A 22637-nucleotide genomic window follows, 5' to 3' on the forward strand; every position below is an offset into this window, starting at 1 on the left:
TGGAAAAGAGCTAAACTTCTGCCCAATTTCTCATTTTAGTGATTTTTAGTATGAAGAATCCTAAAACTTTGCTTGGTGTCAATTCCTACTCTGATCAGTAGTTTTTACCCAAAATTATTAGAAAATGGCAAATTAAATCAGAGTGGCAATTTTCCAAGAATAATTCTGTAAACAGTAAGTCCAAGATATCATTTCAGCTTTGAATGTAAAGTTTTAGCTTGCATCACTTAAATACTTAATATGGACAGATGCTCCTAATCTAATGTGTTCATTCTCAAGGACAGGATACTCTTAAGTTGTATACTGGCCAACTTCATTTGTCTAGACAATGGAGAAAGCAACCAGATTTAATTAATTAGAATTTCAAGGTCTTTCTAGGCCATTGTGTGTGCAAATACCTTCTGGCATTTAAACCAGTAATGTATTTACTTGCGACACGTACTGCATCATCAGTGATTTTAACCTGTGCTGAAAACATGTTTGACATCCTCTCACTTTGAAGTATCACCTTGAAACCGCAAACAGGATTGCTCCGTTTTGTGCATCAGCTCATCTCTTGGCTGTGAGATCAAAACATCAAGAGCCATTTGGGATTCGGAGCTCAATGTGACTTTCAAGTGATAGTGGCGAAAAAACAAACACATGGGTGCTGAGTGCCTGCGAATGAGCACTCTGCACTTTCAGCTCAAGGTTCCTCGGCTCTAGAGATGGATTTCAATGATAAATGCATCAATTAGCTTTGAGTGTAGTATTTATGATGCCTTAGAGACGATACTGTATGCTGTATAGATATTGTTTAATCATACAGCTACCTATAGCAATGCCTTTTACGAAATTCACTGTTTGGCTTTATAAGGCAAGCCTGATGGACAATAGTGAGCGCCAGCATTAACATTACATATTTGACATTACATATTTCATTTAGGAAAGCCCAGATACCCTTTGACTGCCACTGGCTTATTAGCAAATGGAGTAATAAATAACTTTCATTGAAATGGGGCAAAACAAGTTAAAAATCATGTATTTGTTGGATCAGCTGGCAGCCAGATTGATATAATTATTACTACTGACTTCAATAATGACAGTACTGCTGTGTTTTGATGTGTATTTTTGTCAAATTAACCTGTACTGAGGACAGAATTTGGTGAAACTAAATCTAAACATCTGGCTGCGGAATATAAAGTGTGATTTTTGGTGATAATTAATTTTTGCAAAGCTTGACATAAACACATTTTACACAACTGAGTAAAATCGTTGCGATGGGCTATTAAATACCCAGGTCAAGTTGACCGTCCAGCTGCCGGACTGTTTGATGCAAGGTGCAAGCAAGCCACCTGTGTTGTTTGCTTAAATGAGGAAAAGTGGTTGTTTTATCTGTTCCAATCTAAAGAAAACAAAAAACAACACAAAAAAGTATGTGCAATCTAGATCATCATAATCTCTAAATTTCTTCTACACTTCTGGAAGCAGAGAGCAGCAAACCTTAATTTCTAGCAGTGACACCTGCAGCATACAAGGAAGTATAAAGAAGGGCACAGCTTTCATTCTACTGCATTTAGGCCTTTGTTACCATTTTCAGAGGTTTAATATACAAATTATAGATTTGCTATATTCTTATAAATTAATGTAGGTGTGTAAATAAAACTGCTTCTTGTGGCTCATAAATATAAGGAGGAGACGGGAAAGTAATGTACTGACCCAGTAGAAGAGGGAGGTTAGTCATGTTAAACAATGGTGTGTAGGTGTGACTGTAATGACACCAAATTCTAGGTTGTAGATCAAACATCTTATTGTCTCTCGGTGCATCTGAGCTACAGAAATGTTTCTACTGCCTCACATGAATCATCACAAATTGCATATTTCGTAGTGCTCAATGGACCCAGTGGAGCACAGGAGGGAGTCAATCTATCAGACTTGCATGGGAAATAATGTCTGAGGCAGCCAGCTCAGCAGTCCCTCAGCTACATCACTGTCGCTCATTTATCCCCTTGTTGAACTCGCACTAGCATTTTCACCTTTAGCAATTTCACACCATGAGGGGAGCTGACAGACAGTGACCATGGATATAAACAAGATAAAGTGAGACACGAAAAAAAAAAGAAAAAAAAAAAGGGTGAGACATTACAATTATTTTTGAATTGATTTGCTTTTTTATTGCTTTACTTTTAGACCTTAAAAGTGATGATATATATGCTACGAAAGTCCCACAGACAGGAATTAAAATTTTAAACTTAATGTTGTAGTTATGTAGTATGCACCATAACCATTACACCAGACCCCTCTGTTGATTGAGGTTTTACCCAATGATAAGCCCTTTTGTCAGAAGAAATTTTCCAATTCTCCCAATTTTTCCCCTCCTAAAACGAAGAAACACCACACCAGTGCATGAAGGGGATGATAGCGGCCTCTAATATTTTTACCCTGTGAGCTCTAAGTGAAACATCTGTGAATGTAAAGTGCAATGGTGTCATCACTGTTCTTAGAATTGTCATATTTAAAAAAGCGGCAAATCCTCAGAGACCAAATGTTTGACCTTTTCCCATCGGACTACTTAACCATTATACATTTGTTGTTCAGCTCATTTCCTTTTACATCCAGAGACTCGTCTGCAATAAACACATGTGACAGAGTGAATCCAGCAAAGAGAGGTTGACAGTGAAACCCGAGGCTGTGATGTAGTACATCAACTCAAACCAGACAGTCTGCTGAAGGAAGAAAGAAAGAAAACAAAAAAAAGCAGCATGGCGAGCCAGACTTCACCACGTCTCTCAGCTTTTCTCTGTCCTCTTTAATCCGACACCCCCCACCCAACCCGTCTGTCTCCCTGTCTCTCAGTCCCCCTGAGGTGTGTTCTGTTTGTTCCCTCGCTGCCTCTCTCCGTGTCCCTTTCTCTAATGTGCTTTGGCGTGCGTTACCCACGGGTGCTTGCACGCTGCTGCTGCAATCCTAAAGCCGGGTCAGGGGGGCAGTTAAAGCGGCGCATTGCTGTCTGTGACATCAGTCACTGCTATTACTCACGTCTCACCTCTCCTCACTGTCTGAAACCACCAAAGCTTTAGTCCAAAGAGTGCACACAAACAGATTTACACCTATGCTGTCAGATTAGTAAATACAATTTTACTGTGCGTCACACAATCTGGTGTCAAATTCCAACATGCTGGATTTATTTAATTTAGTACAGTGGTTTTAATGCAGGCTCCTGAAATGAAAGTGCAAAAATTAACATGCAAATAAAGTTACTAAAATAAGGATTTATTTTTTGCAGCTAATTTTTTATTTCACAAACTGGTTTACTTCCCATTCTATCTATAAATGGTTGAAATACTAAAATGGAACATTGTTAAAGCCCAAGATGCTTGAAATTGCTTATATATTGTATTTGTTGTATTCAAGTCATACAAATCAAAATAGGAGAAAACTAAATGTCTAAACTAAAATGAACTGCAGATATTTCTTAGCGACCCACCAACATATTGACTGGCACAAAATGGATGCTAAACATAGACAGCAAATCTTGTTTGCAAAATATTGAAACACTTTGACAAGGAGCTAAAAAGTTATACATTAATGAGAATTTCTTTGTGCAATAAATGAAATTCTTGTATTGATTGCCAACTATTTTAGGCAGATATCCTTATTTTACTTAAAAATGATCAATTACTCATCAGTCGTTATCAACTATGAGCTGTTGCTAACAGTTTATATAGGGAAAGTATTTTCCTATCAAATCAAAAACCTGCTTTAAAAAAAACAACAACAAAAAAAACATCAATTCTTTCTCAAATTTAAATCACCCCCAATCTCATTATCATTCCTAGTCTAGAAGATGTGCCTTGCACTCTGCATGATGTCTAAAAACTGCACGTCTGAAGTGCGTGCTTCCAGCCAGCCAGCGTGTGAGGATCAGACTGTCAAATCACCACATCTGCCATCAGTGGGAACACTTCAGTACCAGGGGGTTTGTCTGTCACCCCTGCTGTTAGCCAAGCCAATGAAGAGGTGAGCCTGCAAACTCCTTCACTCAGGAATACTGATAGCTGGTATGAAAGCCCTCAGCCTGTGTGTAAGAACACCATATAAATCATACATGACCAGCACCAGGCACCACATGCATGTTACTGCACTGCATTAATAAGCAAGCCAGTTGAGCCTGTGCTTCTGTGCTTCATATGCCCTGTTGAAAGCACCTGCAGCACTGAACTCAATGTGCCACAGGAAAGAAAAAAAAACAAGAAAGAAAGGACAAAGTGAGAAAAACAAAAGGAGGGCGAGTGGTTTGAGAATGGATAAACCAGACAGTGACAGTATAATGACGGCTGGAGTGTAAATACCTACAGGCATGAATAACTGAAGAAATACGAGCACGAGTGCATGGGGACAAATAAAAGGCAGAACAAAGAGCGAGAAAATCAGTAGGCAAAGTAGGACAACAAAATAGATGGTGTGACTGAAAGACAAGCAGACAGATTAACTAAAAGACAGCAGAGAGAGCAAGAAGGTAGAACAAAAGATGAAAGGATGAAATGAAAGGATAGAGAAGGGCAGACTTGGAAGAGATAAAGAGGGGAGGGAGAGTTAGCAGTGCGCATGCTAAAATAGGTGGCAGACTCTTGCCAGTGCAGTGACCTAGTCTCGAAGGACTGAGGAATTCTCAGCGCTGACCCGGACACATTCCTCCAGGCCTCAGACGTTAACCCATGTCACACCTCCAGACTGTACGGACTGTAAAAGGGAACCAGAGCACCACTGAATCGACACATCCTACAGAAAGCACGCAGTTCATAAAGCAGCGTTAACATTTGTCATTTTGAGAGCGTGTTATTTACAACGCACCGTGGAAGCAGAGTGCTACAAATCTGAGCAAACACCTTCCACGAGAATTGTAATATCAGGTAAAGTGCACAGCAGCGATACCAGCTCTGAATCAACAGCCTGTGCTGCCTGCAGAGGACTGTGTGCATGTGTGTGCACACCGAGGGCCCTGCAAAAACATTGTGAAAATATCAGGGCAAGAAGGGCTCTATTGTGTCACAGAGGCAGAATGTAGCTCTTATCCTCGTGCTGGTCTGGGGGCATGGGGTGACATCAGCACAAAGACACAAATGTAATGTGAGGCATCTCCAAAGCTAGCTTCAAGGCTAGACCACAGGCCTGTCTTTATACCCATGCTCTCTCACTTTTCAACAGCATCTGATATTCAGGACATGACCAACTGATGACCCTTCCACTTGTTGCTTACTAAGATCAAGCCCAGCTGACAAGAGTTGCACTAAACTGGTTTAAAAAAAAAAAAGATGTGCAGTTAAAGACTGCATGTTTGCCGCTTTCACGCAGGCCCATGGTTAGCAGATATCTGTGTCACAACAGGATGACTCAGGGAAGAGTAATTCAATTATTGTGATGGTGCATCGGCTTTTCGATCGGACCACAGACTAAAATGGCTGACCAAGTGTTCCTGACTACTGAGTGCCAATAAGCAAAACTCTGATCAGTAAAGCACAAACTACAGAATTTTTTGCTTCTTTCATCTCCCTTTATAGCAAGAAATTTCCTTACCTTTTAAAATCCCGTCCTGATGATCTGGCTGTTTCAGGTTCAGTCTGAAAGAGACAAATCAGAGTAAATCACTTGAAACAACTTTCAATCAGTATGTAGTGAAATTTGGAAAATGTGAGTGAATAAAAAGATTGTGGGTTATTCACCTTTAAAGCTAATCTGAATCTACAGCTTAGAATTTCACACCATTTTATTATAGGTTATTTATTATAAGAGCTAAAATATCAAAGTAAAATTACCCCCCCCCCCCCCCCCAACTGTGCCACTATTTCAAGGTCTTTAGTCCTCTGCTACAGACCACACTTTGTCTCTTGCAGAGATTTCATTGTATAGTTTACATTTCACACTAAGCCCGATTCTTTTGCACTAGCACTACAGTTTCCAGGTTAAAAGGAAAACCGTCAGCACCAAAATTCAAACCTGCTACAACGGCAGCTTGCATGGGAATTCCTGAGGTCTGTTCTGATCCAGTAATGTATGCTGCGGTTGAATGCCATCAATTATGAATGAGAAACACATGAGATTCACGGAGAGCTGGTAGAGGATCGTGGGGAAAGCAGAGGGACTGCAATAATCTGGATATTTTCAATATTACAAACGAAGGTCTGATAGTAGATTATTTAAAGTTAAATTCAGAGATTAGTAAATCATTTAACATTAACTGGCTTCTATATTATACATTTTCAGATTAAAAGAGAAGCACAAAAACAACCTGCTACAAATTGGGTCATCGTCCTTAGTTTGATGCACTATGTATGGTTGCTGTAGCATCCTTTGTGCAGCTTCTCCTTTAAGTCCCAGGTAGTCAGGAGTGTGTTGACCCTGCCAGCGAGTTCATACCATAAGCAGACCCATATAGCTTCTCCTCCAGAGCCCCTGATCACGAGCCTGCTGAGCTGCCGCCTCAGTTACGTAAGATTACATAACACCAGGTCTGTCTGAGTAATATTTCATAACCTGGGGGTCCCACTACACAGGGCAATAGACACCAAATCCGCTCAGAAGTGGAATCAAAACATGCTTGGCAGATTTTAGCCAAAGTTGAAGGGGGAAAAATGAATTTAAAATAAATAAGAGCAGGTTGAGGGCTCTGGGCAGCTTTAGCCAGCCTATCCTGTTCTGTGTTTTTGCTAACCAGAGCAGATATGCGGATCCAGCAAAATTCTGACATCAAAGGCTTTTCCCTTTCATTTTCTTAAGAGCTACAGTACAGTGGAGGTCATGGAAAGGTTGACCCTGAAATGATGCTAAACAAAAAGCACCCTCCCTATTTGGCTGATCGCAGGATGCAGTGATGCTGTCATCTCATTGCACACAAATTGAGCACACATTTAGTCACAGACTATTATTACCAAACTAGGATAGAGAGTGTTATCCAACGCTCTCGGCTACACAATTAAACCAGTCTACAAGATGACAGTTTTGAATTCACTTTACAAAACTACGCAGTCTTAATGCACAAAAAGGTGATTAGGATTTTAAACTTAAGGGGGGAGAAAAAAGAAAAAGCATAAACTTGCACGATCAAGCATTTCTGGGATTATCGTTTGCACATTCACATCTATAAAGAACGACGACGCAGGAACACACATATACGCACCCCTTGGAGCAATACCTTGGATTAAGATAGCAACTGTGGTACAGAATGTGACATAACAGAAGGATATGTAAATAAAAGAAAAAAACAGCAGACACATGTATAACTAAGGAAAAGAAAGGAGATGCCAGAAGATATCCAAGGCTAATACCGCAGGCAAAAAAAGTAGTCAGGGCTGGATGGACTGCAAATGGACGATAGGGGACTTGTTATATATCCCGAGTCTCTCAATTGTCTGACTGTACTTACCTCACTGCTCTTACATAAAGTTAAGCACTTCAAAAGTCATGGTTCAGATACAAAAGTTTAAAAACCTGTTTGCCATTTAACTGAAATCTTTATACTAAAAAAATCACATCTTGGACTGGGTTTTGTCTTTACAAGCAGCCAGAGAGATTGGGGGTACCCGGATGAAGGAGGGGGGAAAGAAAAAAAAAGAAGAAGAAAGAAAAAGGGAGCCGTATGGGAGGAGAGAAACATCTAATGAAAAACAAAACAGCAATACTTTAATTCTCCTCATTTCTCATCCAACTACCTCCGCTTTCATTTCTATACATTTTTATAACTAGCAGCATGGCACAATCCCTGAATACGAAACGTGATCATCGAGCAACTCCACGCATGCGTAAGTACTGCCGGCTCCCTTAACTCTAAATCACACTCCAACATATTACAACACACATGCACAGACACACATGAACAGAGTCTCACACATGCCTCCTTTCGAGTGCTGGCCTCCCATTCAGGGGCCCCCCTAAAACTGGATGCACTCAGTGATCCCTTTCCAAAGCCCTCATCTAAATGTGAGCAGAGGTAATCCTTGAAGGAGAGGCAAGGAGAACAGCGATAACCCACGATAAGGGGCAGAAGGGGGGGGAAAGAAAGACGCCGAAAGAAGGTGAGAGGTGGAGCGAGAGATGGGATAGAGGAGCAGGATTTTTTTTTTTTTTTTTGGGGGGGGGGGGGGGGGATTAGCAACCTAGGGAACACATTTTTCAAAAGAGAAAGGAAAAGAGTTGGGGGAAAAAATGAAGTGAGGTGAGGGGGAAGAGGAAGAAAAGAAAGACAGAATATGAGAAAAAGGACATGTACACAGTATACTCACAGATGAATGATCAGAACTGATGAAAAATCATGTCTGAAAACAAAATCAAAGGCGGCCACATAGTGCGAGTCTGAGTTTGGAGAGAAGTCCAGTTTCTTCTCGTTCTGGAGTTTTTTTCCCCCCTTTTTCCCGCGATTTTTGTCAATTCCTATGCAGCTGTCCCTCCTTCCCAAGTCTATCCCCTTACTGGTCCTCTCTTCCCCCTCCCGTTTTTCTTGCCAGTACCGGTACTCTCCTACGTCTCTTTTGCTCTCTTTCTTGCCTTCTCTCTCTCTAAGGCCATGCTCTCCATTTTCCCCTCATTCTTTTGCCTCAGTCTCCTTCATGTGTCCATTCAGACATAATCTTCAACCCCTCAGCTTCAACTTCAAAATGCAGATAAGATTTTCTACAGAGAACGCAACTATGGAGTTGAAAGGAGAAAAAATATATATACTGCAGAAGGGAAGAAGAAAAAAAAAACTGTTTACAGGAAAGGACATGGCATGCAGTCTAATGCAGGGACAATCCACGGCCTGCGTTTTTCAGGGCTGCCACGCATAGTGAGGCGGTGGCGCCGCTGCTGTATATGAGGGTATAAAAAGCAGAATGGCGAGCAAAAGAAAAAGAAGGCAAAAACTGAGCTTACTGCGGTCGGTCTCCAGTGAAAGTGAACAGCATGAGGGAAATGAGTGGGAAGGAGTCCGGGGCGTGTGCATGTGTGTGTGAAGAGGTGGGAGGGGAGAAAAAGCCAACCAGAGAGAGGAGAGAAAGCGAGAGACTGGAGGTTAATGGAGGGAGGGATAGGAGGAGGAGTGTGGCGGTGGGGAAAGAGGAGGGGGCAAGAATTGGAATACATTTTTGTCTTATGCTTGCTATATTCAAATTTTGTGGTTCTCATTTTTTCATGGGGCTAATACCTTCTCTTTTCTCTGAAGAGAAAAGGAAGAAAGAAAGCTACTGTGTCTTTTGTCTCCAGCTCCTGCCGTTCCCTTTCCTGGTTTCCTTTCTGCTTCGACTCTCCTCTATTCAGCCCATTTTCTGCACGTGCACTTGAACTCCAAATCCTGTCTGCCTTCCCCTCCCCTCGCTCTCTAACTGCGCATCTGTGCGCGTCTGCCTCTCTCCCTCCCTCTGTCCTCAGCACAGGCTTGAAATAGTGCTCGCAGGCAGGAGAGCAGCGAGGGGAGGGAAAAGGAGAGGGGGACAAAAAGGGGAGAGAGATGTTGAGAGGGGGGGAGGGGAAGGCGCTTAGACAGGCTGACACAGAGAGCAGAGCTGCTGTGTATGTGTGTATGAACATGTCTGCACATTTGTAAACACATTTAGCTAGCTTTGATTTAGATACAGTGCTTCCACACGCTGGTGCAAGACGTTAGCTCAAATGCCACATAAGATGCGACTTTACGGACAAGGAAAGCCACAACGTTCTGCATTTTCAGCACTTTGCCACATAAGACTTAAACGAGCATCGTCCAAATATGCATTGGTTCTGAACAGCTGAAAGAGGATTCAATACGTGTTTTCCGCAGTATTGATACACCGATACCAGCTGTGCTTCCTCACTCTCCTCTTCGACAGTTCACACATACACTGCAGTGGCCGCTTAGCCCCGCCTCCTCTCTCTAAAAGTATACAAATTCTTATAGTGTGGTTACCCAACTTTTATCCCTTTCAATGTCAGGCTAGTTATTTAATTTGTCTCAGTGGAGATTAATGCAGAAAGAAGTGGACCTTAAAATAAACTGTTACAAAGCCGTTTTTTGTAAAGCCTGTAAAAACTGCACGTAGCCTGCAATAGATCATCCAGCCACCCGCTTCCACTTGCGTAGCCATAGAGGTGGTTAGCGTCTTTCCCTGCTGTCCTAAAGTGACAGTGGGCTAGTTTCAGTCATTGTGCAAGTGTACTGTTTATAAGGTTGGGGGAAACCTGCAGTCAGCTGAGACTAAAGAAGTCACTTGGATGAGCGACGAAACGTTTCTTCCTCACTGAAAACGCTACGTCCAGAAGAACACAAACAACCTTTTGGTGTCGCAAAGTGAGTGACAACCTGAAAAGGACAGGGTACACTGTATCACTGGGTTCGTTTATTTGAGACATTGTACTATTAATTAATTATTCTGAATTCATTTTTAATGCATCGTAGTTTCATGTATTTTAGGTAGTGAATTTGCAAGTGTTTAGTTTGTTAAGCCTTTCTCTAAAATATGAATGTATGTCAGGGACAAGATTTAGGTTTAGAAACTGTACAACAAGAACCTAAAACTTCAGTTGCACCAAACCTTTAAGAACCCTGTTAGGTTGACAAAACCTAAAAATGAGGACATTTACATTGTTATTGTATTTTAGTTTAGATCCTGTCATATAGTTTGTCTTAATTGAAATACATATAAAATCAATTTACCTGTGATCTATGGTAGGCTAACACACTGCACAGTAACAGAAACCCAGCCACATCCAAGTGAGAGCTGCATGTCAGCCTGGGGAGTACGAAGATACTTTGATATCCACAACGGAACAGTACTGTGCAAAAATACGCAAGGAAATTGTTCCAGCTACAGGTGAAAACCACTTGAGGCAAATATCATTGAATACAACAAGGCTATGAAAGTAAGAGAGTAGGAGATACCGGGATGACGTGCAACCCAAAAGTAAACAAATGACTCCACTTAGTATGGAGCTAGGAGCACTCACTAGTTAAACAGGATCAGCAAAAGGTGGATGGAAATTACACTTATGTTATACTTGCACTTAAGACTCCCGTTGAACAAACTACCTAGGTTTCTTTTGTTCTGACATTTGACTTTTTCTGCATCACTACTACTGCACTGTAATGCTGCTGGCACTTTAAATTATAAAGTTCATTGGAAAAGGATTGAAAGTGCCCTTCATTGCATAAAAACTAAAATAATGCTGCCTGTAAGCAGCAATTACATAAAATGTTATTTTTTCCCCCCATGTCATCAAATATTACACATTTCTTTGAAATATTGCAAATTATGAGGCAATAGAAGTAATGTTTCACTTAATTTATACAGTGATAATAACCTTGATATTTCATTAACACAACTATAAAGCATCTTTAAAAATGAATTTACATTGTTCTGTAACACCATTGTATGCATAGAAAAGTACGTGGTCTGGTCATTTTGTTGGGATTACATAATGCATTTTTTGAAGCAACTGCACGTCTGCTTAAAAATCTTTTTTCTACTTGAGACTATGTGGCCTAGTAAGATTTCACTTTGCCTTTTAAACGGGACAATTTTAGACGGCAAAATGTTAAGCGCCACGCTAAAAACCCAAGTTTTATGCCCTCAGAGAAAGGTATTGATGAGATGCCTTGAACCTGCACATGCTTTTGAACTGACAATAAAACCCCTTAAGAGCCTGGACTTAAAGTTAAGAGAAAGCTTCAAATCCTCACATTTAACAAGCCATTTGTTTTTATTGTTAATCAATTAAGTGGCTTTCAGCTCAAAACCAATTTTAGTCATTTTTATTTTAAACTTGAGTACAAGCCTGTAATCATCATTTCCCTTGAAGTGTATTTGATGGACTTTTTTAACATTACAATATAGAATTAAGCCTAATGTAATATCCATCAAATAAAATAGTTTGTTATGTATCTGATAAAGACTTATATGGGTTCTGATCTTTGTTATATTTCTGAACAAGGCCAAAGCGCTTAGTTTGGGGGATGGTGACAGATGCTGACTGCTTGGGTAGCTCCAAATCTAATGCGTTGTGTCATGATCAACCGTTGAAATGCACTCTTGTGTTTCCTTCAAACACGGAGCACAGGCTCGGCAGCCGCAGAATGAGCTCCATTTAGCGTTTGACAGCCAAATAAAAGCAACGTTGACTGTATTTGCATAAACTAGAGTTCACTGCAGGTGAAAAATTAAGACGATACCAGCCCTCTGGTGCTTTCCTCCCCCCCCTCCTCCCTGACTGCAGAGCACTTTCTGAAAAGGATCCTGATAAACACGAAGTGTAAAGAAAGGTGCCACAACAGTCCCCCCTGCTGGGATTCAGCAGGAGTACTTCATAAACTGCATCCTCATATTCAAAAACTCGCTTTTTAATATTGTTTCGCCACCTTTTTTGACCCGTAGGATTACAATACAAGTGGAGAATATTGCCGTCAGTGTTACTTAGGTTTAAAGGGTGAATTAAGCTGGGATATTAAGCGGCAGGCGAGGTTAGTTTGGGATAAGGTATCATCTTTTCCAAACGAGGGCAGTCTCCCTCCATCCCTCTTCAGCATCCTTTTTTGCTGCAGCCACTAAGCTGGGAGTCCATAACCGCCTGCCTGTCGTCTCTGTGGGGCCTATACAAAGTAAGATATTTGGTAATATATGATAATGACAGGTGTACGTTTGAGTAACAGAAAGAGGCGAAGTGTCTGCCCCGCTTTCAGTTACTTTAGCTAGGCTAGCTTAGAGTTTTAGCTAACGTTAGCACGGACGGTACATCAGCGCTGATTTTCTGCTCGTAAAGCCGCAAACAGTGTATCATTTTCAGCTCACCCCTGTCTCCAACTGTCCTTCTAGATGCCCAGCGTCACGGTGAAAGATGTCAACCAGCAAGAGTTTGTCAAAGCACTGTCAGCTTTCCTCAAAAAGTAAGTAATGCACCACAACCTGCCTCTGCGCTTATCTGATGACGGGCTGATGTCCACCTGTCAATCAAGCGGGATGATGGGGTATTTGTGAAGGCTGGGCAGAGGCTCAGACAGCTGCAATACGCGGTGAATCACAGGGAAAGGACAGTTTATTAATGCAGACACCGAACTGAGGGCCACCTAAGATTATACTTTTTTTTTTTTTTTTTTTTATTTTAATTAAAGGACGGGCGATAGAGGGAAGAGAGGAGGACAACAGAATAAACACTTGAAAATTAAACTTCGGAGATTAAAATTGTAAATTTGAAGAAGAAATGCTTCGAAGGAAAAAACAAAAGCTAAAAAACAAACAAAACAAACAAACAAACAAAAAAAACAACCCAAAACTATGCGTCCTAGAAAAGAAAAATTCAATTTGAGAGATGAAGTTAATCGGAGAGTGTAAATTTGTGAGTGTTTAGCTAATTTTACGTCAAAGTAGCGCAAATTAGAATAAACTGGCAGATTTATGAGGGATAAAAAGGTAAATGCAGAAGAAGAATTGACACTTTTTTGTGGCAAAAAACTGGCACATATTGGGTGGGATTGTGAAAAGAAATGATTAAAACTGTAGATTTGAGAGGGAAAGCTGCTAAATTTACTATATTGAACTATATTCCAATTTTTTTTAATTGAATTTGTGTCAGACCTTATTTATTTATAAATCAAATTTATAATTTTTTTAAAAAAGCTACAAGTCTTCCTAACATGCAATGATTTTACAAGTTTTGTTTTTCAGCGATTACATTAATCTTGAAGACTTCCTAGAGAGACCCATGCAAAGTAATAAGAGATTGGCATACCGAGGAGACAAAGAATGGAAGAAACTCGGGAAGAAAAGCAGACCACAAATACAGGAGTGTATTTACACAGAGGGCTAATTTCAAACAAGACACAGGTGGGAGCAGAGCTCAGGCACAGACAACTAAATAGAGGTGAAAACAATGAAGGAAAAAAACAAGAAAAACTGGAAGTAAAACCAAAATAATATACATGAGAGATCTAATTTGGTTACAATCAGAACCTGAAGTTTTGATTGCATAGTTTTCACAGCTAGGTTTCAGTAAAACACACACACAGATGATTTCTTAAAATGTATATGCATGCATAGACAATTATATTTGTATAACTTTAATAGTACTAAAGAAACAACCAGTCTCGTGGCCAGTTACGTCTTCTGTATTTAGATTAAAATTTTTGTAAAATGTAAGTCACTCAGGAAAATCCAGTTCATAGTTAAAAAGTGATTTAATATAACTATTTTAAAGGGTCTCAGTCTCCGTAGCAGAGTAAAAGAATGAAACACACATGGGCTCCAGAATGTAGTAAACCACAGTAGCAGCCATGATGACATGATGCTGTATTTCAGTGCGGCTTCTGACACATCACAGATGTTCTCTCTCTTGTGGTATGTGGCCATTCTCAGTTGAGTATTGCTGATTTTCTATGTATATCACTGCTGTCTTGTTCACACGTATAAACAGTTTCACATATGTTTCCCTTTCACTCACCACCGTGTGTGTGTCAGTGTTTATTGTGTGGTTTTTACTGGCCGATAAATCACATTTACAACCAGTGAACCTTCAGAGTACAGCCCGACTGACGGCTGATATTAACTGTTTGCCGATATATCGGCTACAGTTGCAATAGCCGATAAATTAAAGTGAAAATGTAAAGAAGAGAGGGGCGAGATGCCCTTAAACACTGAGTGTTGATGTTGTATAGTATGTCTACAAAAGGGCGCTCTCTAACTTCCATGTTGGCAACACAAATGTGATAACCAGCTGATCCGAACTGAGTGGCAGTGAGTAATCTGTGACTTGCTGTGACAAGAAAACTAGATTAAACTGCATTTTCATATTAGCTTAGTAATTTGAATATATATAACAAATATAATAATTTTCTTTATGTTTTGTGTGTCTGAAAGAAAAACTATTGGCTGATGTATCAGGTTCTTAGTTTTTTTTTAACTATGTTAAATATTGGTATCAGTATCAGTCTTAAAAATCCTATATAGGTCAGCCTGTACTCCAGAGGGAGCTCAGACTCATGCAACAACAATAATACACCCCCTGAATGCTGAAAAAAGAAAGCAAAATTCCAGCTTGTTTCATTTTCTTTATTGTGCTTTATTTTACAATAGATACCCCACTGGTCTTTCTGCACATATGCTGTACCTCTACTGCCATACTTTTGCCTGCATGGGATTAATAGAGGCTGTATTTTCATATTTCTCATGATGGAAATTTCTAACTTAGAACTACTTTAATTAACTGTTAGTGCACTTAAGTGGAAACATCCTACAAAGAGCAATAAAATATGAAGTTCTTACTTTGACTCTCATCCAAATTGTAATCAAAGCTTTTTATGACCAAAAAAATCTGCCTTACTCTACACGATGAAGTCTTTACCTTTATTATCATATATATGAGTTGGAAAAGCAAACAATTTAATATGTATCACGCTGTTTTTATTCATCACATCACCTACTAATTGATTTTTCAGGTCTGGCAAACTGAAGGTCCCAGAGTGGGTTGATACCGTGAAGCTTGCCAGGCACAAGGAGCTTGCCCCCTGTGACGACAACTGGTTTTACACCAGAGCAGGTTGGTTTTCGTTTCCACGTGCAGCTGGAGTGACAAATAATCATAAAAAGTAAATGAAAGTCATGAACATGTCAGGCTCAGTCCTCTCTAGTGTGTGGATGTGCAGTTTCTCTCTGTCTCAAGCTGTTTTAATTATTGTTCAGACAAAATAAACAATTACACACCGAACAATTACCCAAACAGAGTTGATTACAGTCAACATGAAAAGCAATCATTAGCTGAATTGACTCAGTGAACTGAAATGTTTAACCAGAAGATATATTTTATTTGATAAAGTTTGGGTTCTGGAAATCTCATCTTAAGATGGAAAAACAATTCGGTCTTGGAGTTATTTGTACCTTTTTTAGGCATCCTTGTGATTTATGATCATACACAAACAGCTGAGTAACACAGGCAGGCCTTTCACTGTGGCTACCATGAACCTAGGTGCAGTACAGTCAAATCTGTTCTTTGTTTCTGAGCCCCTGATTTAGGGAACATTGTCTTAATTATGTCATTTTATTAATTCATGATTTCTTTTGAGTTTTGATTTATGTTGTTTGGTCTTCTGTTTATAATGTTTTATGTTCCCTGGTCCATTGGAATCTCTTTGTTATTTTTGCCCTTAGTTATTTGCTTTGATGGTAATAAGTTTGTTACTTCCTTTTGTGATCCTTCTCTGTTTGCCAGTCTTGTCTCTGTGGTCATTTTCTGTGTAGTTCATTTCCTGTTTTATGTTTGTGGTCTTTTGTCCCTGATGGTTTCTATTTAGTGCAACATCTTTTGTCCCATTATCCCTGATTTGTGTTGTGTTTTCCTTCTCAGCTGTGTATTGGATTGCCTGGAGTTATGCTTTGCTTTGGATTACTTTCAGACTTTATTATGCTTATATTTAAGGGCTCTACTTTATGCTTTACTCCTGTGTCCCATGTCTGGGTCTGCAATCCTGACACTTTCTCCTGTTTGTTAACTTAGATTTCCATTATTGAGATAGTAGCATGCTGCACATTGTGCTTCTGCCTGGAATAAAAATTTGTTATATGAATAAAGAATATTCGCGAAATTCAATAGAAACGCATGCACTGCACACTGTTCCTTTACCTGTGGATGTCCTGTACTGACTTATATTAGCTCTAAAATATGTTGACTTCTTGTATTTTGAATGATAAAATAAGTTCATACTGAAACATACTGCACTGTATATGATACGTGCCACCAGCATCCACGGCCCGCCACCTGTACCTGCGAGGAGGGGTCGGCGTGGGCTCCATGATCAAAATCTACGGTGGCCGCCAGAGGAACGGCGTATGCCCCGCCCACTTCAGCGTAGGATCCAGGAACGTGGCGAGGAAGGTCCTGCAAGCTCTGGAGGGCCTCAAGATGGTGGAGAAGGATCCCAATGGGTGAGAAGGGTGAATGCTGAGACGATGTGATTCTGAGGTGGTGACTTCACAACAACTGTTATTTTTAAATGTTTTAAAATATTTGTGCTTACAGCGGTCGTAGACTGACCTCTCAGGGTCAGAGAGACCTGGATAGGATCGCTGGGCAGGTGAGTTGTTAGACTTGCACTACATGCATATGTGGATTTATCTGTGCATAAAAATGTTGTTTCATTCTCTGTAATGTGCATATTATTCCTGCAGTTAGTTAAAGACTGTAATTGAGAGGGGTTAATCAGAATTTGTATTATTTTTATGGTGTAGAGGATAAAAATAATACTTTTTTTCAGCAGAACTATAGTGACAGTGAGCAGGGGATCATGTCTAATTGTCATAATGTTGTTAAATAACTCTTTACAGTGGACCCATTATGGTCTTTGAGGTCCATGTATGTAAAAGTAATTCCTTTGAGCCAAACGCTCAGGCTAAGAGTTTCAGTCTTTTTCTAGTCTTGGATCTGTACGATATCACAGAGTAGGGAATTCCCTAATGTGGTCATCTCAGACATGCAGCAGCCCCACCCACCTACTGCTCAAGCCTTTTGTTTATGAAGAAATCAATTGGATAAAAGCTGGTTTAAAGGCTGTGTCTCAGACCCAGTTTAAGACAAATAAAAATGATTTTTGTTTTTTATTCAGTATGAGATGCTACTCTTAAAAGGTAAGAATAAATGGAAGCTCATTACATTTATTTTTTGCTGTCATAGTAAAAAGAAAGCACAGCATCTGTTAATTCTAAGGTCTAGTTTGTTCAGATGTAGCTTTGCAAACCTGAGCTGTGCTGGTATGTGTTTAGTGTTTTTCTAATTGTAGTGTTCAGTGGTTTACACATTCAGCTAACAAGCGAAATATCCCCAGTTCAAGACCAGCAGAAGACACAAATCCCTCGGAGGGTGGCGTCAGGAAGGACAAAAATCTGTGCCAAATCAAATATGTGGCTTCATCCTCTGTGGTGATCCCTTGTGAATATGCAGCCGAAAGAAGGTCTCTGCTGTCGGGAACTTTAACACTTAACGCGCTAACTGAGAGTTTATCCAAGCTTTGTACGGATGACCTTGCGGTGAATTTGTTGGGTTTTCCACAGCTGCCATGAATGTTTTCCACTTGTGAATAATCTTTCTCACTGCAAAATGGACTTGAGATTGTTTTGAAATGATGTCATAGCCCCTCGCAGATTGACGGGCAGCAAGAATTGCTTCTCCAAGGTGATGTCTTTCTTTCTTGGCATTGTGTTAATGCACCCGAACGCTCCAGAGCATCAGTATGGGAAGGGTTATGAGATTATTACCATACAATCCATCATCTCCTTTTATAGAGGTGTTCGTATTTGGATAATTTTAAGACCTGCTAAGGGCCAGATGATTTATTTTTCATGATCTCATTCGTAAAACTCTAGAACTGAAAGAGTGTGCGCTTCCTTTTTTTTTTATCATGACTGTAGACACATTTGATACTTGCAGAGGGCTTCAAAGACATCAGAAATTAAATGTCATTATTGCTCAACCCTTTACAGCACCAGATGTGCAGCATACAGTTGAAGTGGCTCCCTCTAGTGTTGTGTCTCAGTTATGGCAACAATGTAAAACATATAATCATATGTGAGATATTTCTTGGGATCTCTAAATAAATACTGCATGCCTTGTGTGCAGAGTATAGCTTCTCAGTTTGTTACATCAGCACGACTGTCCTCTCTCCTCTTTTTATTGTCTTTTGTGTGCTCAGGTTGCCTCAGCAAACAAGAAACAGCGGAGTTTACAGAGCGCCATCTGAGGACGTTATATAAGAATCCTGAGAAAAGGAATGCAGTTATGCCTTACCGCTTATTTACTCAAGTTCACCCTCCTCCCACATCAACCCAGTGCCGACAGTAACCGAGCACAAAGAGGCACTTCATAGCGATGCATGTGTCTAAAATACAGCGAGTGCAAATATCATACATGAATGTTTTGCAGCAGTCAGAGGTTGGCGGTGGCCTTGTAACATTAAGGCGCAGAGTGGAAACAAAAGCACTCCGAATGCAGTGTTACAAAGCAAAAGCATGTTCGTATTTTTGCCTACGAATGTGAAGCAATGGAGAGAAAAAGAAATGTGAGAGCAGATGTAGAAAGGAAAGAAATGCAAAGAATTCTCATGCACATTTTTATTCATTTTCTAACTTTGTGTTTGCAGAATGGTATTACTGAGCACATATACGTTATACAGGATGCTCTGAATAAAATGAGTATGAGCACTGACTGAATGTCAGTTTTTATATGGGCCTGTGAGTGACTCTTGCTCAGTTTAGCTGCTGCTCATGACGCTGCTTATCCAGCTGATGTAGTAATTGAGTAATTAGGACCCTACACCACCGGGCAGAACATGTTCCCTCTAAGCCTGAAGGGAAAAAGAAGGAACACACGCATGTAAAGGAAGCACTCAAAACGTGCGGCTATCCTAAATGGGCGTTCTTAAAGTCAGCAAACAGGCACAGAAAAGAAGACCAGACACCAGCGAGGGAGGATAAGAAAGACAGACGCAACAACATTGTCATCCCCTATGTAGCCGGTGTATCAGAAAAACTCAGGAGTTTTCTCCAAGCATGACATCAGACCCAGCAACACGCTCAGACAGAAACTGGTTCATCCGAAAGACAAAACGCCAAAACACAAACTTAACAATGTGGTGTATGCTGTACGGTGCAGCGAGGAATGTCCAGACCTCTACATTGGAGAGACCAAACAGCCACTTCACAAGCGCATGGCACAACACAGAAGAGCCACCTCCACAGGACAAGACTCAGCAGTCCATCTGCATCTTAAGGATAAAGGTCACTCTTTCGAGGATGCCAACGTTCACATTTTGGACAGAGAGGACAGACGGTTTGAAAGAGGAGTGAAAGAAGCCATTTACGTCCACTGTGAGCGACCATCTTTGAACAGAGGCGGTGGTTTATGACTCCAACTGTCTGCCATCTATAATCCAGTTTTGAGTTCCCTCCCCAGACGCCTTAACGCCCACTCACATCCTGGGCCATCTGACCTCAGGAATTCGCATGATAAGGTGGGGCCAGGTTTCACAATGAGCTCACCCGAAACTCTGGCTGATTGGGACCCACACCCAGTTTCACACCTTGGCTCAGGCGATTAGAGGATCATCAGGGGGTCTTTTTGTCCCTCTGTGATACTCTCACTAAGTTTAAATCTGGGACTCCCCACCATTTGACCTTAGAACTGAAGAAGCTTCTCAGATGAGAGGTGAAACGTCTTCAAGCAACTTAAAGAAGTCCAGACGCTTTTCTTTGCAAGCTCCTTTGACTACGATGACCTGGATGACTGAGAACCTTCACAGACATACATATTCAGTAAACTTAAATATTCATTTCACAGAAGGCTGGTCAGCAAGGCTTTCTTCTTCATCATCTTCAGGGTTTGCACCAGTGTACTGCAAGCCCTGCCAGACCTGAACACCAGGCTAAGACCCGTACATTCTGTAGATATAGGCTTTAATCTAATGTATCTTATTGGCATACTTTCACCTATTTTATGAAAGGTTTAATCTATAAAACCCATAACATTCAGATTAACAGGCTGATGATCAAATTAGGTAGCTTAAGACAAGCATTTTACTCCAAATACTTTGGCCCAGAGATCCAAACAATGGATCTCAAACAGAATAACAGCACTGTGTGAGAAAAGTGACAATTAGAAGCACAATAACACAACAATTCAAAGAATTTGAATTGTAAAAAACAAAACAGGATATGTTCCATGTACTAACAGAAACTTCCCCTTTTTCTATAATTTTATACATTTATTACAATTTAAATCATGCTGACACATTTTTCTCATTTACTACAGCAGCATTTCTTTACCACGTCAAAAACTAAGAAAAGCTGTTACAAATGGCCTTCTTTTTCTTTTTTCTAAATATGTAGTTAAACTTCTTTAGTTTCACTGGTGCTGCCTGCTTAGGATCAAAATGGGCTGTAACGTGAGTCTCCATGTAAAATGAGTGCATCATACCTGCTCTAACACAAGACAAATGGCTGAAAAAAGCGAGTGAATCATGAGTTATGGAGCAACTGGCTCATAAGATAAGGTTTTATGAGGACTGGGTTCGAGAGGAATAGAAGCAACATGTCAATGACAGGGTGAGGTCACAGGAACACATGGTAAACAAACCAGTATATGATGTAAATCTGCAGAGCGGCTGAAAATAGCAGCACTGCGAGCACATAATTCTCACAGTGAATTGGCTAAAAACACTCAAGATCTATCCAAACTGAACCAAGGACACATGAATCACTTGATTTTATCTGTAAATGTGTATTTAAAAAGTATAAGGACTAGTAGATGCCCTGTCTGAGCTGAGCAAGACAACACCTGTAACATTTCTCTTCAAAGCATCACAGCATGAAGTTGTTAAACGTGGGATCAGGTAAGTTAGTTATGGATAAAAGATTCTTCTGAATGTAACTGATGACATCTTTTCTGGAAAAAAACATTCTTGACATGCAATGAGTAAATTAAATCCCAAACAAACCACGATGATGGCAGATGTCATAATGTTACCCATGTGATTGTGATGAAACCACCATGCTGACAGATATTTGCTACATTTGGTCACTTGTCCTTATGATGTCTTTGTTTGAGTGCTATATTTCTGTAATTAAAAATCCTCTTCAGTCTCTACAATCAGGAATAACAGAAAAAGGCAATCAATTGGTCCTTTTGTACCAAGGTGGCTCCTGATAACAGGCAAGCACCCTCACCTCTCATCCCTGCAAGCCTCTCTCCTCTCTTTCCCTCTGAACTGTAGCGGAAGTGAGGTATAAAATATCACAGAGTACTTAAGTAAATGTACTTAGTTACATTCTAAGACACTTTGACTAGGTTTTCTCTCCAACAATACTGCTGGATCTCCCTCTTACAGTCAATATTAGAGTGAGAGCATCTTTCTGATGCTCAATTAGATGCCATTAGAGTGTAAACCTGCACCAGTGAAGTTTAATAAGAAGTGCACTCAGTCTCAGATTTCATGCGCATACTTGTGTACCACCTCAGTCTCTTTGTGTGCACTGGGCTTTAACTCACTGGGCATTTACTGGTGTCTCCATGCACGGATCCAGCGCAGACCAGTGACCTCGGGGACGGTAGTGATAAGGTTCCTGCAGATTGCGTCATCAACGATGGGCTCCCACAGGCACTGAAGATTGCTGGGGTAGTAGAAAACTGGTTGAAAATCGGGTGATGTAATGTTAATTTTGCACATATCTCCTGCCTCCACAAGAATGCATTAGGAGACACGATAATCCCACATCAAAGCACAAGCATTTCTTTAACTCTAACTAGCAATGACTAATTTTAATCATTAGACAAAAAAGCTGTTTATATCCATCTCACAGACATGTCATTATGTACTTTTAAAACTATTGATATTTATTTAGACTCTTTCTCTCTGATTGATCTCTCCTTCTTTAAATGAGCCAGGCATAACATTATGGTAGACCGTGTGTCGAGGTTCTCAAGACAACATCACACACTAACCTGTATTCAGAGGCTCAATTCATTCATGCACTTTTCAACTCTTTTAATTCAAATAAAATGTACAATTATTGTTCTTTTCTTGCCTGTCACTGGGCAAGAGATGGGGTACATCCTGAACAGGAGAGACAGACAACCAATCACACACAGTCACACCTACGGCTAATGTAGAATCACCAATTAAC

At 40.3% G+C, this 22637-nt stretch overlaps 1 protein-coding gene and 1 long non-coding RNA gene across 4 annotated transcripts; one reads left to right on the top strand and one right to left on the bottom strand.

Moving 5' to 3' along the window:
- Positions 1-3337: 3337 nt before the first annotated feature.
- LOC309699376 lies at positions 3338-8939 on the bottom strand. 2 transcript variants are annotated; one of them, XR_014274314.1, is made up of 3 exons: positions 8887-8939; positions 5557-5600; positions 3338-4722 (listed from the first exon to the last, which is right to left on the bottom strand). It is a non-coding gene; the product is annotated as an uncharacterized lncRNA (long non-coding RNA). The 2 variants fall into 2 exon arrangements; XR_014274315.1 differs by having other exon boundaries at positions 8259-8907.
- Positions 8940-12238: 3299 nt separating this feature from the next.
- Positions 12239-19181, top strand: LOC309699375 (small ribosomal subunit protein eS19). Of its 2 annotated transcripts, none has more exons than XM_082522378.1 (6): positions 12239-12580; positions 12795-12865; positions 15410-15510; positions 16709-16892; positions 16987-17041; positions 18653-19181. In XM_082522378.1, exons 2-6 carry the CDS (start codon positions 12795-12797, stop codon positions 18698-18700), a joined length of 459 nt encoding a protein of 152 aa, XP_082378504.1. In that variant the 5' UTR covers positions 12239-12580; the 3' UTR covers positions 18701-19181. The 2 variants fall into 2 exon arrangements, with proteins under 2 accessions (XP_082378504.1, XP_082378503.1); XM_082522377.1 differs by lacking the exon at positions 18653-19181 and adding an exon at positions 17789-18011.
- Positions 19182-22637: the final 3456 nt, after the last annotated feature.

Source organism: Aulonocara stuartgranti (assembly GCF_965226115.1).
Source record: "Aulonocara stuartgranti genome assembly, chromosome: 22".
Taxonomy (NCBI): domain Eukaryota; kingdom Metazoa; phylum Chordata; class Actinopteri; order Cichliformes; family Cichlidae; genus Aulonocara; species Aulonocara stuartgranti.

Excerpts from the sequence above, each read along its gene's own strand:
- LOC309699375 (XM_082522377.1), top strand. The coding sequence starts at position 12,795 with ATGCCCAGCGTCACGGTGAAAGATGTCAACCAGCAAGAGTTTGTCAAA. Across the intron at positions 12,866-15,409 it reads CTGTCAGCTTTCCTCAAAAA|GTCTGGCAAACTGAAGGTCC; the intron begins GTAAGTAATGCA and ends TTGATTTTTCAG. Across the intron at positions 15,511-16,708 it reads CTGGTTTTACACCAGAGCAG|CATCCACGGCCCGCCACCTG; the intron begins GTTGGTTTTCGT and ends ACGTGCCACCAG.